The sequence below is a fragment of the Dreissena polymorpha genome, chromosome 1 (genome assembly GCF_020536995.1).
Source record: "Dreissena polymorpha isolate Duluth1 chromosome 1, UMN_Dpol_1.0, whole genome shotgun sequence".
Taxonomy (NCBI): Eukaryota; Metazoa; Mollusca; class Bivalvia; order Myida; family Dreissenidae; genus Dreissena; species Dreissena polymorpha.
In genome coordinates this window covers 91,629,615-91,647,756 of record NC_068355.1, presented here as the reverse complement: position 1 = coordinate 91,647,756, position 18,142 = coordinate 91,629,615, and the positions used below count along the sequence as shown (strand labels likewise).

At 36.9% G+C, this 18,142-nt stretch overlaps 1 protein-coding gene across 1 annotated transcript in view; it reads left to right on the top strand.

The window, feature by feature from the left end:
• LOC127836774 (eukaryotic translation initiation factor 4 gamma 2-like) overlaps positions 1-18,142 on the top strand; it is a 54,830-nt gene that overhangs the window by 16,654 nt on the left and 20,034 nt on the right. The window contains exons 4-18 of the mRNA XM_052363418.1: positions 51-153; positions 868-978; positions 1,663-1,729; positions 5,242-5,331; positions 6,407-6,576; positions 8,879-8,989; positions 9,921-9,992; positions 10,353-10,518; positions 10,868-10,990; positions 11,369-11,551; positions 12,643-12,856; positions 13,464-13,611; positions 14,474-14,569; positions 15,037-15,119; positions 15,492-15,624. Of these exons, the coding sequence (XP_052219378.1) occupies positions 51-153; positions 868-978; positions 1,663-1,729; positions 5,242-5,331; positions 6,407-6,576; positions 8,879-8,989; positions 9,921-9,992; positions 10,353-10,518; positions 10,868-10,990; positions 11,369-11,551; positions 12,643-12,856; positions 13,464-13,611; positions 14,474-14,569; positions 15,037-15,119; positions 15,492-15,624 (1,870 nt within the window). The remainder of the gene's footprint in view (positions 1-50; positions 154-867; positions 979-1,662; positions 1,730-5,241; positions 5,332-6,406; positions 6,577-8,878; positions 8,990-9,920; positions 9,993-10,352; positions 10,519-10,867; positions 10,991-11,368; positions 11,552-12,642; positions 12,857-13,463; positions 13,612-14,473; positions 14,570-15,036; positions 15,120-15,491; positions 15,625-18,142) is intronic.

Here is an 18,142-nt window from a genome sequence, read left to right as displayed (position 1 = left end):
CATATGTATGTATGTTCATTAAAAAAACACACATGAATGTCTTGTTTCAGAATCCTCAATAAATTGTCCCCAGAGAAGTTTGATAAGTTGAGTTTGGAGCTTCTGAATGTAGGCATTGAATCACAGATCATCCTCAAGGGAATCATCCTCCTGGTAAGCACAGATATACAGGGCAATTGTGAAATTTCTCTTTTAGCTGATGATTTCTTCCCACTTTGTTTGCCAAGAAATAAAGTTTCACAATCAGTCCTTAGCTCTTCATGGAAACATGTAAAAACATAAAAGAGTTTCAGACAAACCTTTGCCTTGGTAAGTTACATCCTTTTCTTAGGTTGTATCAATATCGCACCCTTTGACCCATTACTTGCAGTGTTTATTTGTGTGATTGTTCAATTGGGTGCTTTATTGCTGAAAGGGATCTCCTTTAATTTTATACAAAATCTCTCTTGGTATTAGGTTTTTAAATTTCAGTGTTTTATGCCCGATTTTGGGAATGGGTCTGGGTCCCTTTGGATTTAGAGAAATCGTGTTATTTGATTTAAATTGAGAAGTAAGTGTTGATGGTTTTGTGCTTACAAATGCTTTACAATTAAATATTAAAGTGATTTCAATGTGACATTTTGTTAGGTTCAACTTATGGAGCTTTATGGGAAATTAACTGAATGTTCAAACTTTATAAAAAAACAATATTCGGAAACCTTTCATTGGGAACTATTTGGTCCCATTTTGTGAGGAAAAAAAACTTTCCAATTTAGATATACCTTCTACAGACCCCAAAATTGACAAAAAGAAACACTCAACGTTTTGTTTAAAATGTAAATGTCACTGTGGAATATGTTTTGTATCAAATGTTCCTCCATGTTTCAGATCTTTGAGAAGGCTCTTGATGAGCCTAAATACAGCTCTGTTTATGCTAAACTATGTCACCAACTATGTGAAGACGCACCCAACTTTGAACCACCCGACTCCAATATTTCAGTAAGTGGAAAATTAGTAATTTAACAGTGTATTTGTATTATTATTCGACTTGTTAATCTTAAAAAGTACTCAAAGGTATTGGACGCGTGGCCAAGTCATTGTGACAAAAAAATATATGATATAATATATCTATACAAGGTAGGTATCTCTTGACACAGGAAAATCACCTACATCAACATTTTTAAGCCATTAATTGCCTAAATGGCGGTCAATTTTCGTTAATTATGTATCATTTTGTTGGGAAAGGTTGCCTTGTGACGAAAAATGACCCAAAACGGCTACTTGCCAACATAAAGTACAAGAAAACACCTTTCAAACTCGTAGAAATGCTAGGTCGGCTCCCATCTGACCGAACGTTCAGTGCCGATTTTACAAGACTATAGATATCGAAATACCCCAGCTACGGAACATAATGCGCATTAATATTTTATTAATATTTTTTATTCCAAAATTTCTTTCCATCAAATGAATAACAAATTATTTGAATTTATTTTTTACCAAGAAATTCGCCATTAAGGCAGGATTAACTGCTCTTAATAGAAATGGATAATTGCTGAATATTCGAAACTTCATTTTCTTTAAATATATAGTTACCTTAAAAAATAAGCATAATTAAATAAATTATGTCAATTAAGTCTGGTTATTTAATGACCTGTTCAATCCTTGCACCTTGTTTGTCTGCAGACCTTTCGCCGACTCCTTTTGAACAAGTGCCAGGATGAGTTTGAGAACCGATCAAAGGCTACCAATGGTAACGCACACTTGTGTCTTGATTATTTTATGCTCAATAAATTATTATGAAAATGGTTTTTAAGAGAAGAGGCATAATATTATATTGGCTAACAGCTTGCTTAACACAATGTTATTTATTGTGAGAGAATAGTTACTATTGCTAGAAAAGTAGTGTGACCCACACATGATATAGTATTGCAAGTCAGACTGAAATGTACATTAAGTGCCAATCAGACAGTTGACATTCTTGAATCACGTCAACTTTAAAGCACTTAAAGGTCACCGTGGCGTTATGTGTGTGGTGTCCTAATGACAGGGAGATCACGGGTTCGATCCTCTCTGTTGGAGCATTTTTAGCTCATCTTTTTTTGAAAAAAATTATGAGCTATTGTCATCACCTTGGCGTCTGCGTTGGCGTCTATGTTGGCGTCCGGTTAAGTTTTGCGTTTAGGTCCACTTTTCTCAGAAAGTATCAATGCTATTGCATTCAAACTTGGTACACTTACTAACTATCATGAGAGGACTGGGCAGGCAAAGTTAGATAACTCTGGCAAGCATTTTGACAGAATTATGTGCCCTTTTTATACTTAGAAAATTGAAAATTTTGGTTAAATTTTGCGTTTAGGTCAACTTTTCTCAGAAAGTATCAATGCTATTGCATTCAAACTTAGTACACTTACTTACTGTCATGAGAGGACTGGGCAGGCAAAGTTAGATAACTCTGGCGTGCATTTTGACAGAATTATGTGCCCTTTTTATACTTAGAAAATTGAAAATTTTGGTTAAGTTTTGCGTTTAGGTCCATTTTATTCCGTAACTATCAAAGCTATTGCTTTCATACTTGCAACACTTACTAACTATCATAAGGGGACTGTGCAGGCAAAGTAATGTAACTCTGACTGGCATTTTGACAGAATTATGTGCCCTTTTTATACTTAGAAAATTGAAAATTTGTTTAAGTTTTGTGTTTAGGTCCACTTTATTCTTACAGTATCAAAGCTATTGCTTTCATACTTGCAACACTTATTAACTATCATAAGGGGACTGTGCAGGCAAAGGTATGTTACTCTGACTGGCATTTGGACGGAATTATGGGCCCTTTATACTTAGAAAATTGAAAATTTGGTTAAGTTTTGTGTTTTGGTCCACTTTACCCCTAAAGTATCATAGATATTGCTTTCATACTTGGAACACTCGCAAACTATCATAAGGGTACAGTAAAAGGACAAGTTGCATAACTCTGGTTGTCATTTTTACGGAATTATGGCTTTTTTATGTCCCCCACTATAGTAGTGGGGGACATATTGTTTTTGCCCTGTCTGTCTGTTGGTCTGTCTGTCTGTTTGCGCCAACTTTAACATTTTGCAATAACTTTTGCTATATTGAAGATAGCAACTTCATATTTGGCATGCATGTGTATCTCATGAAGCTGCACATTTTGAGTAGAGAAAGGTCAAGGTCATCCTTCAAGGTCAGAGGTCAAATATATGTGGCCAAAATCGCTCATTTTATGAATACTTTTGCAATATTGAAGATAGCAACTTGATATTTGGCATGCATGTGTATCTCATGGAGCTGCACATTTTGAGTGGTGAAAGGTCAAGGTCAAGGTCATCCTTCAAGGTCAGAGTCATCCTTCAAGGTCAGAGGTCAAATATATGTGGCCCAAATCGCTTATTTTATGAATACTTTTGCAATATTGAAGATAGCAACTTGATATTTGACATGCATGTGTATCTCATGGAGCTGCACATTTTGAGTGGTGAAAGGTCAAGGTCATCCTTCACAAGGTCAAGGTCATCCTACAAGGTCAAACATCATATAGGGGGACATTGCGTTTCACAAACGCATCTTGTTGACTTAGTAACTTTGAATATATGGTTAAATTTTTTGTTTCGATCCACTTTACGAATATATGGTTAAATATTGTGTTTCGGTCCACTTTACTTCTTAAGTATCAAGGCTATTGCTTTCAAACTTCAAATACTTTCATGCTATCATGAGGTTACTGTACCTGGCAAGTTGAATTTTACCTTGACCTTTGAATGACCTTGACTCTCTACGTCAAATTATTAAATTCTGCTAAAATTGCCATAACTTCTTTATTTATGATTAGATTTGATTGATACTTTGACAAAACTACTCTTACCTGACATACCACAATAGACTCCACCCAAACCATCCCCCGAGCCCTCCCCTCCCCCCCCTAATTTTTTTTTCTTTTTTTTTTATCATCTCACAAATGACCACCACACCCTCTCACTAAACCCCCCCCCCCACCCCACCCCCCCCCAATATTTTTTTAAACGGTTAAAAAACACAAATATTTTTTTAAATATTTTATGTTTGAAATACAGTCCAACTTACACCCAAGAACCCCCCCCCCCCCCCCCCCCCCCCCCCCCCCCCCCCGTCCCCCCACCCGAATCCCCCCCCCCCCCCTAATTTTTTTTTTTTTAAGATCATCTCACAAATGACCACCACACCCTCACACTATACCCACCCCACCCCCCACCCAATTTTTTTTTTGAAAGAGTTAAAACAAACACAAATATTTCTTTTATTATTAACCAGGTTTTCCGAAGGAAAAAACTGGTTATTAGATTGGCGAATGCGGGCGGCCATAACTATGTCGTTCATTGTCATATTTTAAAATCATTTGGCACATTTGTTCACCATCATTGGACGGTGTGTCGCGCGAAATAATTACGTCGATATCTCCAAGGTCAAGGTCACACTTTGAGTTCAAAGGTCAAAATTGGCAATAAATGAGCTTGTCTGGGCCATAACTATGTCATTCATTGAGAGATTTTACAATTATTTGGCACATTTGTTCACCATCATGGGACGGTGTGTCGCACGAAAGAATCAAGTCAATATCTCCAATGTTAAGGTCACCACAACTTAAAATAGATTTATTTTGAAACAAACTTACAAAGGGGGTTAATTTTGTTTGTTCATTTCAAAAGTTCAGTTTGAATTGTCTCCCTTAATCAGATTTTTTTTCACAATGAAAACCTGGTTTTGTGACAATTTTGTCCCTTGTTTTATGTTTGAAATACCGTCCAACCATCGCACCCAAGAATCCCCCCCCCCCCTCCGAAATTTTTGTTCGCATTTTTGGAAAATAATGTAATAAATGTCCACACTATACACCCCTCTTCACTCCACCCCTCCCTCCTTTGTGATTGAAAATGAGAGTCCCTTCACCTTTAAAAAGAAAATAGATGAGCTCTTGTTTACATCTCCCCCAGAGGCAGTTAGTACTGGTTTTAGTCACAGGAAACAGATTTGAGAGCGTTTCAAGTAAGCCTTAGTCTTTCTATGCAATGAAGATAAAATAAATAGGTTTCAATTAAAAGCACTTGAAGCATCAGTTTACTTTCAACAGGATTTTAAAGGAGAGGGATTGTGAAAACAGTCTAGCCTTGGAATTAAGGTTGGTCTGTCTTAGCAATTTGAAGACAGAAAGGTAAGCAACTATTGCAGTACTACAATGAATTACTTAAGTTTGCTCTGTGTCCCTTTCAGCCTTTGACAAGGATGTCTCACTGTCGGAGGAGGAGTTGGAGCAATACCACATTGCCAAGAGAAAGATGCTCGGAAATATCAAATTTATCGGTGAGATTAGTTACTTTCTGTAACTTTTTATGGGAAAAACTGTTAAAACGCATAATTTTAAATCGTGAGTTAAATGTTAGCACTGTAACAACTCCTTTTTTATTTATTAACGAAATGGCCAAAGGATTTCAAATATATGTTGTTTTTATGCCCCCTGATCGAATGATCGGGGTTTATTGTTTTTGGCCTGTCTGTCATTGTATGTGTGTGTCCCAAAACTTTAACCTGGGTCATAACTTTTTCAATATTGAAGATAGCAAATTGACATTTGGCATGCATGTGTATCTCATGGAGCTGCACATTTTGAGTGGTGAAAGGTCAAGGTCATCCTTCAAGGTCAAAGGTCAAAAAATTAAATTCAAAGCGGCGCATTAGGGGGCATTGTGTTTCTGACAAACAAATCTCTTGTTAAAATAATTATGTAATAAATAACAACAAGAGCACCGCAAAACGGGTGCCAATGCTCGGCTGCGGGTTAAGTTTTGCATAAATGAAAGCTTGTCAGAATTTTTTTTAGAGGTCACAGTGACCTTGACCTAGTGACCCAAAAATGGGTGTGGCGTGTAGAACTCATCAAGGTGCAGCTACATATGAAGTTTTAATGTTGCAGGTGGAAGCACTTTCATTTTAGAACCAATGTTCAAAAGGTTAACAAAGGTTAACACAATGTTAAGGTTTAAGGACACGACGAGCTGGCTATGATTATACCTCGAGCTAAAAACTTAGCTAGCTTAGCAACCCTGTTAAGTACTCCTGTTGGATGTTGTAAAGATTTCCCCATTTATGCACATGACATACTGGTAAGACTTATTTTCTTTAGATAGACAAGAAAACAAGCGTTGATTAAATCCAGTTCTACCAAAGCCACCTTGTGTGAAAATGGGTTATGCCACATTGGTCCAGCATTTGCACAGTCTGGTCTTGAGCTACCCTGGCCTCTAATGTGACCAACCTTGTGTGAATATATAGTAGACAGGGTAGCTCCCAATTGAATTACCTGGCTGGTTTAGTCGTTGTTGGTGGCATATGGCTGGAGTTCCATTTTAACCCAACACGTCTTGAATCTGTGCTGCAGGAGAGTTGGGCAAGCTGGAAATGCTTCACGAGGGGATCCTGCACCGCTGTATCAAGCAGCTCCTCGAGAAGAAGAAAAACATACCCCTGGTTGAGAGTGCAGAGGACCTGGAGTGTCTCTGCCAGATAATGAAGACTGTTGGACGTCGCCTTGACACCCCCAAGGCCAAGGTAGTTTATGTTTGCCAGATTTATTAGCTTAAACAGTTAAGATGCTGGCAGCATAAATAAAAGCAAGTTGTATAATTCCTTAAATTAATAATGAATATGCTTAGTTTTAATCAGGAAAATGCTATTTATGGGATAAAATTGTAACAAATTAATAACACTTTTTATTTTGTCAATATAGATAGACAATGCCTCCAGATTACAGTCAAGCATTTTCAAAGAAGGAAAATATAACGGCAGGGATTTCAATAGACGCAGAATCCTGCATTTTGACGCGAGCAAATTAAAAACGACTCGCTTTTGACGCAACCCTTTTTTCTGCCGTGCGTCATTTTGACGCATAGAAAATTCGACCAGTGCGTCAGTCAGTTAACATCTCGAGTTCAATGGTAATAAATACTGTTGTACTCCTAAGTATTTAAAACTCGGTCTATAATCGAAGGAATACCCCGGGCATTGTTTATCTTATCTCATCTCTTCCAATACACACCGTCTAAATAATGCGTGCGCACTAACTGGGTAATTAGCAGCAGTGATTACGTGATAATCGATTGACAATCCGATAATTGCAGGGTTTTTGACGACTTTGCAGTCGGCACGGTTAAAGAAAGTTGGCAAAATAAAGAAAAAATAAAATTGATCAAAAATCCATTAATTATGTAGATCCACTATTAAGTCCAGCGAGTTTTGTCAGTTTGTTAACCCACAGATAATTACGAGTAACATATAAACTGGAATCACAGTTCATTTTTTTATACTTACAAGTCGTAATACTACACATTAACATTAAGAAAACAGATTTCCTTGATTAGATATAAATTATCCGAGTAGAATTAAATTGCTACGTCAAGACCTTCGACATTGTAAATGCAGCATTATTGTAAATTAACATTCGACCGCGTTCAATTCAAAGCTGGGGATTCAACAACAACAGATTCAAATTACAAATAATGGCTTTTCAATAATGGAGAAAGCATTAACTGGATTTAACAAACATTTGATAAGGTTTGTTAAACCAGATAACAACAAGGAAAATTTGGATTATTAAAGTTAAACTACTACAGGTAAGGCATTCTTAAGTGTACATATTTCGGACATGTATAGTATTCGGATAAACAGTAATAGATATACTACATGATCCATGCAGTTAGATTGTGTTTTGTTACAAAAGCTATCATTGGGATGATGATAATATACATGTAATGATGATAAATATGTGATGAAAAGGTGCTACCGGTATATATCTTAAATTACTTAAATGTCTTAAAAGACTTAAATGTGTTATGATGAAGTAGATTTTAATGAGCATTTATTGTTTTAACAAATAAACATAGTATAGTGATAGAAATAATAAAACTTGTGAAACTAACATGTTTTGTTTTTGAAAAACTAAGTCGATATTGTTCGCACAATTATTTATATTTTGTCATTATCTTTGTGTACCAATTCATTAAATTATGTTGTGTTATGTATCCTGGTATTGTTATTTAATAATTAAAAGCAGTTTAACTTTTTAAGATATTGTGTTACTCTTAGAGCATCTTTTTATCTAAAAAAATGAATAATACAGACAAAAACACAATTAACGCGCTTCAAAATTGACCCCAGCATTTTTCAATTTGACTCCTCAAAATTTCAATCCAGGGGTCATTGACTCCTGGTTTCTAAAATCTATTGAAATCCCTGATAACGGTGATTCCCTTTGTTGAGCCACTAAATCTCCAAGAGCTTAGGTTCCTGTTAATCTAATGGACTTGATCCAGAAATAATCACTATGTTCATTTACATATTGAAACATTAAAAAAAAATATGTTGATGTTCAAAGGGGAGAAATTCTGCAAATTCTGAAAACGCTATGTTTTCATATTTCAGCAAAAAAAAGTGTACTGACAGAATGATGTTAGATACATGTAGGCTTCCTATTGTAGATACAGTTTACCTTTCTGAATGTTTGTTGTTTTGTTTTGGCAGGAAAAAAGAGTTCAGAAAATGAATATGATTTAATTGCATTGTATAAAGAAATGTGAATATTACAATGTATGCATGTTTTAAATGTTCAAATTTATAACAAAGTGATTTTCACAATTTTTACAAGTTATTGACTAATTTTTTCACGATTCTCAACTGAGTTTTCACAACTTTTTACAAGTTTGCAACTCATTTATTCACTATGTAAGGGACCAAAGGCCGATTTTTTAAGGCAGTAAAAAGGCCTGTTATTGTATGGATTTTTGTAGCCTGCAATCTTGTTATTGTGCATGATGTGTTTTAAGCGACATACCTGTAAGTGTGTATATTGTTGCAGGCATGGATGGATCAATACTACAGTAGGATCAAGTTCTTTGCTGGTCAGATGGAGCTGCCGTCCAGGATCAGGTTCATGCTGCAGGATGTCCTGGAACTGAGAGAGGCAAAGGTACAGTGTTTGTGACATCAAATTTCAGTCCATCAACATTTTCATTGTCATTTTTATACGCCCGTCTATGACGGGACGTATTATGGTATACCCCGCGTCCGTCTGTCCGTCCGTCCGTCTGTTAATGTCGTACGCTACGTCAAATATCCTTCGATGGATTTTTTTCAAATTTTAACACAATCTTAATATTGATAAACCCTGATCCCCTTTCGTTTTTGACGGAATTCTGAATTGTCGTTCCAGAGTTATGGGACTTTGTTCGTCAAAATTTCGTGATTTCATTGAATGTCCTACTGTAGCTCAAATATCCTTCGATGGATTTTTTTCAAATTTCAACACAATCTTAATATTGATAAACCCTGATCCCCTTTCGTTTTTGACGGAATTCTGAATTGTCGTTCCAGAGTTATGGGACTTTGTTCGTCAAAATTTCGTGATTTCATTGAATGTCCTACCGTAGCTCAAATATCCTTCGATGGATTTTTTTCAAATTTCAACACAATCTTAATATTGATAAACCCTCATATACTCAAAAAAAGATATGGTATGAATGTCAAGGAGACGGCGCTCCATGCTCATGTACTTATAAAATAAACCATGTATTCAAATACAAATAAACTGAAGTAAAAAAATGATTCAAAGGGTTATTTATTACCTTACTACTTCATTGGCGAACGACGGGCGTATCATGCGCTCATGGCGCAGCTGTTTATTGGCTATTTTATGTGCTCTATGGAAACAGACATTATAGCCCAAAACGTATTGTTCTTTAATCAAATGTACCGGTCAGTAGACATTTTCATACTATTAGAAGTAATGCCACCATAACTTACAATTTTATAATGATTTTGTTTTTCCATATTAGGAAGAAATGTTTAAAATATGTGCATTGTATAACTACACAGTGTATGCATTGTGTGTGCTGTTTCAGTGGGTGTCTAGGCGGAGTGGATGGGATCATGGACCAAAGACCATCACACAGATCAGACAGGAGGCGGCAGATGTGAGTACTCACCTATGTCTTGTACTATTTTGTTCTCTTTACATGCATCCAGAATGCCTTGTCTATTCATGCATATTGTCAATTGTTTTAAATTCTTTTCTTTGTTTAAACAATATTCTTATTAATAAAGGTCAGATGTTCAGTATATATTAAGTTTCAGTTTGAGGTATCATTAATTTGTTCTGATGAACACAATGATGAGGTTGGTTGAGTTGATATGACAGTTATATTAAATATTCAGAAATATTTTCATAGAACACGTGTTTTGCTGACTGTTCAAATGACCAATACAGCTGGTTGTTTGTGATCAATAATGTTCTAAAGAACAATATCTTTAACCTTACATTGGTTATATCTCAGGAGACAGGAGTGTACATTCCCCAACAGAACAGGATGGGTGGTCCTCGCCCGCCCATGGCAGTAAATGGCAGTCTAGGGGCCCACTGGAAGCCCGGGCTCCCCTCTGGGCAGGGTGCTGGCGGGGCGTTTGGGGACTTCTTTGGCATGTCCCCTCCTGGTATGATGGGTAAGGCAGGAAACTGACCTTGACGTAAGAGTTGCGTGATTACTTAGAATAAAGTTGAACAGAATTGCTGTTGTTGTTGTTCTATTTGGTTTTACTTTAAATTATTGAAATGTCTGCTAACCATTCGTAAATTCAGCAGATATCCAGGTAAGGACTTAATACAATAATGATTGAATTTACTGGTTAAGTCCACCTCCAAAAAGCCTGAATATTTCTAGAATGTTATTGGGCATATGGATGATTTGATACATAAAAATATTTAGGAAGCTAGCTATTATTACGCAAAACTGTTAAGGAAGCCAGCCATTATTGTTCTTGAAGCTCTCATGTTGTTGCCTGTTGTTTACAGGAGGCCTTGGTACAGGCCCAGGCGTGATACAGGGAGGACTAGGGACTGGGCCAGGCGTCATCAATCTGGACGGCTTTGTGCCCAACTACAGCAATAAACCCAGGATGAACCAGCAGAACCCAGGTTTGTTTTCATAATTTCATAATATGTCACTTTAAAAGTGTTGTTTCATGGTAGGTCTTGTACTTGAAAAGAGATATGTCCAAACAAAATCTTTATTGTATTGTTTTTTGTACAAATATTGGTTCAATGCAGTTTTCTTAGAATGGTGAAAAACAAACTGGACACCTATCTCCCTACTAGAAATAATTAAATGTGCAATATTTCTTAGTTAAATTCAAAAATTAATGTTCATAATGTATCATTATAATAAGAACAAACAGTTGAAGTTGTATATCAACTTCTTAAGCAATAAGTACTACTCTGTACTAGTTGGCTTATTGTTTGAATTGCAGAGTAAAGCCTGAGTAATTAAACTAACCAGCTGCCTTTGTGTTGCAGGTTTCAATAACTATCAGAAGCGTGGTTCCCCACAGGATGGTGGTGGTTCCCCGCGTGCACAGAGACACAACTTCCAGGCCCAGCAACAGCAGCAACCGAGTACCGGCAGGCTGTCCCCTCAGAACCTGAACCCAGCCCAGCAGGCATCACCCACTGCCTTCAACCAGCAGCAGAAGAAACCCAGTATGTAAAATTTAGTTGTACCTATAGTTTTATGTTGGCAGAATGTGTTGTGTTAAGAAATATAAGGAGCGAAATCCAGGTTCAACCTTTAACTTGCATCTCATAAAATCAACAACAAAATATAACAGGTGTGATGTCATGACGGCAAAGCGTGCATGAACATAACCTAACAAATGGCGCTTTATATGCATCAAAGTTACGAAATCCCAACAAGCTTGAATGTATGTAGGTATTGTTAATAAAAGTTAGACCTTTGTTTGGACCCATTCCAAATGAAAAAAGTACATATTATCCCCAAATTGAACGTAAATATTTTAAATTGAAGGGTTTCCTAAAAAAAAAGCACTAAAAGTTTCAACATTTAGTTATCTCTCATCCAGCTCTATTAGTTGAACCTTAGAAAACATAATATTGAAAACACCTTTATTCCTATTTTTGAAGTCTTTGTGAGCCAAAAAATAACAATACTTTTTTCCCAATTTTATTAAAATAATAAAAAGATCCCAATCCAGAAAGACTTCATTAACAAAATGGTGCAAATAAACTGTTGCCTGAATACTTGTGATATTATCACTTATTGTCCCCTACCGGTTTTACCAGAGGGGACTTATGGTTTGCGCTATGTGTGTCCGTCAGTCTGTGAGTCTGTCACACTTTTCTGGATTCTGCGATAACTTTTAAAGTTCTTAATATTTTTTAATGAAACTTGAAACATGGATAGATGGCAATATGGACATTATGCATGTCATTTCATTTTTTCCTACGTCAAAAATTCTGATTGCTATGGCAACAAATAGACTAGAAATACTGCTGAAAATGGTGGTTTTCTGGATCTTGCGATAACTTAAAAAGTTCTTCATATTTTTTAATGAAACTTTAAACATGGATAGATGACAATATGGATATAATGCACGTGATTTTATTTTGTTCCTATGTCAAAAATTCTGGTTGCTATGGCAACAAATGAATTTTTTTATTTATTTTTTTATTCTGACAATGGTGGATTTTCTGACAATGGTGGAGCCGGTAGGACATATATTGCTTGGCAATAGTCTTGTTTTATCTAAAATTAACATCATGTTGTTCCTCAGGTAATCTGCCACCTCGTCTGGCAAAGCTTCAGCAACAACAACAACAGCAGCAGATGTCAAGTGGTCCGCCAATGCCGGTGTTGCCGATGGTGCCGTCAGGGCAGCAGGTGATGATGATGATGCAGGACGGTCAACTGCCCATCCCCCTGCCCAACACCAGTGTACCACCACCACCTCTACAACCCAAGGAGGAGATCAGTCTCAGACCCACCAGGTAAATTTAAGTTGAAAAATACAAGGAACCAGTCCATATCAACAAAATAGTTTGAAATTCTTTTGAAGATTTTTAGAGGAACTTCCAAATGAGAATAGAGCTGCTGTATTGTATATTTTTTTTGCGGGTTTTATAACTAAAATGTTCTATGTTTTAAAGTGCTATGAAGGTTAATATTAATGATTTATAATAATTTCAATCATTTATTTCATGTTAATTATTAAATTTATAATTATCAGACACAGAACAAGTACAGCTGTCATTCCATAATTGATACTGATACAGCACTTTGATTGAAACAAAGTATTTAACAACATTGTAGAAATGTTTAAGATAGGTAGGTGTAATGACATTGTGAAAATGTGTCTCATGCCATGTGTGACCAGTGTAGTTCCAAACAAGCCTGTGCAATCAGGTCAGGAGCAATCTTACCAGTTATAGTCACTCACGGTCTAGTGATCTCATAAGCAGACAGGGTAGCACCCAGCCAGATTGTGCGACTGCTGGTCTTGTGCAACGATGGCCACTTCTGGAAAAAGAGGGAATGCATATGACCCAGTTAATGATGAATATTCTTAGTATACACTATGCCCTTTTGATTCCACAGGTCGTTCATGGCCCCCCTGCGGCCCAGTGGCCCTACCATGCTGCCCAAGTCTGCCCAGGCCTCCCCCTCCTCCCACCCACCACTTATGACCAACACAGTCCTTGATCAGCAGAGGGCCAACAGTCTCAACCCTCTACTGGCTAAACAGGTATGTACGCATTGGGCGCCAATTGAGTCGTGCTCTGAGACAACTGGGCATAATGCATGTGCGTAAAGTGTTGTCCCAGATTAGCCTGGGCAGTCCGCACAGGCTAATCAGGGACAACACTTTCCACCTAAATTGGATTTTTTCTAAGAAGGGACTTCATTTAAACTAAAAATGTCATAAAAGCAGAAAGTGTCGTCCCTGATTAGCCTGTGCGGACTGCACAGGCTTATCTGGGACGACACTTTAAGCACATGCATTATGCCCAGTTTTCTCAGAACAGGACTCAATTAGTCATATCAGTCGGGAGTGAAAATCAATGGCTTCCACAATCATTTTATGAATATCAATCTAAAACCTAGTTGTATTAATATATAGGTTAACTGATTTAGTGTTATAAATATAAAACCAAATTTATTAGAATTTTTATATAAAACCGAATTTTATGAGGATATGTAGCCTATATTTTGCTTCTCAAACACAAGTTAGATGATGCTTGTAATTTTAAGATGGAGAAGTACCTTTCTTACTTAACAACTGTTTATACTTAATTGTGTCTTGTTCTGACAAAACTGGGCATAATGCATGTGCGTAAAATGCTGTCCCAGATGAGCCTGTGCAGTTAGGGACGACTCTTTCCGCTTAAACTTGATTTTCGGTAAGAAAGGACTTCCTTCAAACTAAAAATACCATAAAAGTGGAAAGTGTTGTCCCTGATAAGCCTGTGCGGACTGCACAGGCTAATCTGGGACGGCACTATACGCACAAGCATTAAGCCCAGTTTTCTCGAAACAAGACACAATTAATCACATGGGGCATGACCCTAACCTTGGCTTGATGTGGTAATTGATCAACACTATTTCAGGCTGCAGTGACAATCAAGGAGGTCCCTAAGGAGAAGCTAAATCCAGTCAAGAAGAAGGCCAGTCTTCCAAGCAGGGATGACATACAGAAAATTGTGGTAGGATATCTGACATTGAATCATCTGGTCTAGGTTTTCAGTCTATTCTCGTTGTTAACATATAATATAAACTAGTCGTTTGTTTAAATTTTGGACATTTCCTTGATATAACACAGCCTGAAATAATGCATCAAAGCAAAGACAAAATATAATCTTCTGTCCAAGTTAAATTTTGTTTTTGCATTTTTGGTTTCCAATTTTTGTTGCATTCATTTTCCCCTTAAATAGCTTGGATCTTTGCTCAATTAAGCCTCTTAGTCAGTGCAGAGACATGTAGTGTGATTTCTTCTCACAACTGATAACTTCCATTTCAATGCTTCATAGTTTTGAATATTGTGCTTAACTATGCTGGATCCATTGACAAGTAAGGTTTTGAAGAAATTTAAGAGTGGAAATCGACCTTATCATAAGAACACCCCTGAGGGATCATTGAACCAGGATTGACGATTGGATGTGTGTGATTTTAGAGCTCGGTGGTGAGTGAGTATCTGGAGGGAGGCAGTCTCCAGGAGACGGTCTTGGCCATCAAGGATGCCAACCCCCCTGGAAAGTAAGTCTCACATGGGCCTAGAGCATCAGCAGCCTCTTGGTGGGCAATCCATATGCATTTGTTGATTCTTTTTATTCTGTTTGAACAACTAAATTTTTTTTTTTTAATGGTGGGTTTTTACTTTGTGTGAACTCAGTTGTTTTCTCTTAACATTTTTTAGGCTTTAACATTTTTTGCCATGAAGTTTTTGTTTAACAAGTGTATAATGTTAATTAAAAATAATCACATATTGTAAAAACAATATATTTACCAATAATTGTGATTTTAATGGGATTTTTTATTGATTGGCTTGTTTTGTAATCCACAAATTAGTGGATATGTCCAAAATCTAGCATGTTCTGGTTATTTTAATTCTCTCCACTCTGTGTGCAGATTTATGCCTGAGTTGCTGGCGTTGATGATGACAAGCACGGTGGAGAAGTCTGATACTGACCGAGAAAACATCATGAAGCTGGTGCTAGCTATCAAAGCTGAGAATCTCATAACATCGCAGAACTTTATGGATGTAAGATGACTTTTAATAGAGTTTTCAGTAATTCTTTGCTGTTGACAAAAAAAAAATTCCTATTATGTTTACCACAAACTGAGATCTCATTTCACAAGCTCCCTTAGATATTTGTAAATCTCAAAATTGTCTATGTTGCAATTAATTATGTTTACTATTTGCTGTTTTGTAAAACAATGTCCTTACTAAAGCCAGGATGTTTAAGCACTTATGAAGAATAGTGTAATTTTTAGCTCAATCATGCTTATATCATGGTCCTGTGTCCGTCATCCGTGCGAGCGTTAACTTTTTCTTCAAACATCTTCTCTTAAACTACAAGTCCATTTCTGATTAAACCTCTCACAAATGTTCCTGGGGTGAACCTCTTCAAATTTGTTCAAATTATGCCCCGGGGGTCAATAAATTGAACATATGCTTATATAAAGCCAATTTTGTGCAAACTTTAAAAATCTCTTGTCCATAATCATTGGGCCTAGTGCTACCACATTTGCTATGTAGTGACATTTAATAGTTCTCTACTTTGTTTGTTCAAATTATGCCCCTGGGGTTAAATTTGACCCTGCCCTGGGGGTCACAAAAATGAACATATGCTTATATAAAGGCTATTTTGTGCAAACTTTAAAAATCTTCCCGTCCATTACCGTATGGCCTAGAGCTACCAAATTCTGTATGTAGTGACATCTAATAGTTATCCCCCGCCAGAGGCGGAGGGATATTGTTTTTGCGTTGTCCGTCCGTCCGGCTGTCAGTCCGTCCGTCCGGCACTTTTGTGTCCGGAGCCATATCTTGGAAGTTCTTTGGTGGATTTCATTTAAACTTTGTATGAGTATATATATGCATAAGAGGATGATGCACGCCAAATGGCATTGTACACCATCTGTTAAAAACGGACTTATGGCCCTTTGTATCTTGAAAAAATGCTTTTTAGTGTCCGGAGCCATATCTTGGAAGTTCTTTGGCGGATTTCATTGAAACTTGGTATGAGTATATATATGCATAAGAGTATGATGCACGCCAAATGGCATTGTACACCATCTGTTAAAAACAAACTTATGGCCCTTTGTATCTTGAAAAAAATGCTTTTTACTATAGGCACTTTTGTGTCCGGAGCCATATCTTGGAAGTGCTTTGGCGGATTTCATTTAAACTTGGTATGAGTATATATATGCATAAGAGGATGATGCACGCCAAATGGCATTGTACACCATCTGTTAAAAACAGACTTATGGCCCTTTGTATCTTGAAAAAAATGCTTTTTACTATAGGCACTTTTGTGTCCGGAGCCATATCTTGGAAGTGCTTTGGCGGATTTCATTTAAACTTGGTATGAGTATATATATGCATAAGAGGATGATGCACGCCAAATGGCATTGTACACCATCTGTTAAAAACAGACTTATGACCCTTTGTATCTTGAAAAAATGCTTTTTACTATAGGCATTTTTGTGTCCGGAGCCATATCTTGGAAGCACTTTGGCGGATTTCTTTGAAACTTAGTATGAATATATTCCCGCGCCAGAGGCGGAGGGATATTGTTAAATTGTGAAGGCTTAAGAACCTTCCTTTGTCTTAGTTTTGTGTTATTGTCCTCCGTCCGTCCATCTATCATTATGTTCATACGTCCAATTTGCACCCATCCTCAAACAAAGCATATGTTGCGGGGGATACCTTGGGCCTTTCAGGCCCTCTTGTTCTCTACTTAGTTTGTTCAAATTATGCCCCTGGGGTCAAGTATGACCCTGCCCTGGGGGTCACAAAAATGAACATATGCTTAAATAAGGCCTATTCTGTGCAAACTTTCAAAATCTTTTTGTCTATAACCATATGGCACAGGGTTACCAAATTTGGTATGTAGTGACATCTAATAGTCCTCTACCAAGTTTGTTCAAATTAAGCCCCTGGGATCAAATTTGACCGTTCCCCAGGGGTCACAAAATTGAACATATGCTTATATTGGGCCTATTTTGTGCAAACTTTAAAAATTCTTGTCCATAACCATTGGGCCTATTTCTACCAAATTTGGTATGTATTAAAATCTTAAATTTGTCTACGAAGTTTTTTCAAATTATGCCCCTAGGGTCAAATTTGACCCTGCCCTGGGGGTCACGTAAATGAACATATGCATAAATAAGGCCTATTTTGTGCATCTTTTAAAAATCTTCTTGTTCATAATTATAGAGCCTAGGGCTACTAAATTTGGTATGTAGTGACATCTAATAGTCCTCTACCAAATTTGTTAAAATTATTCCCATGGTCTCAAATTTGACCCTGCCCCGGGGTTCACAAAACTGAACATATGCTTATATAAAGCCTCTTTTGTACAATTTTGAAAAAACCTTCCTGTCCATAACCATTGGGCCTAGGGCTACCAAATTTGGTATGTAGTGACATCTTATAGTTCTCTACCAAGTTTGTTCAAACTATGCCCCTGGGGCCAAATTTATCCCATGAAGGCTCCCATTAATAAGTTGTTCAAGAAAATTTGATTGGTAAAAAAATATGGCCACAGGAAGTCGTT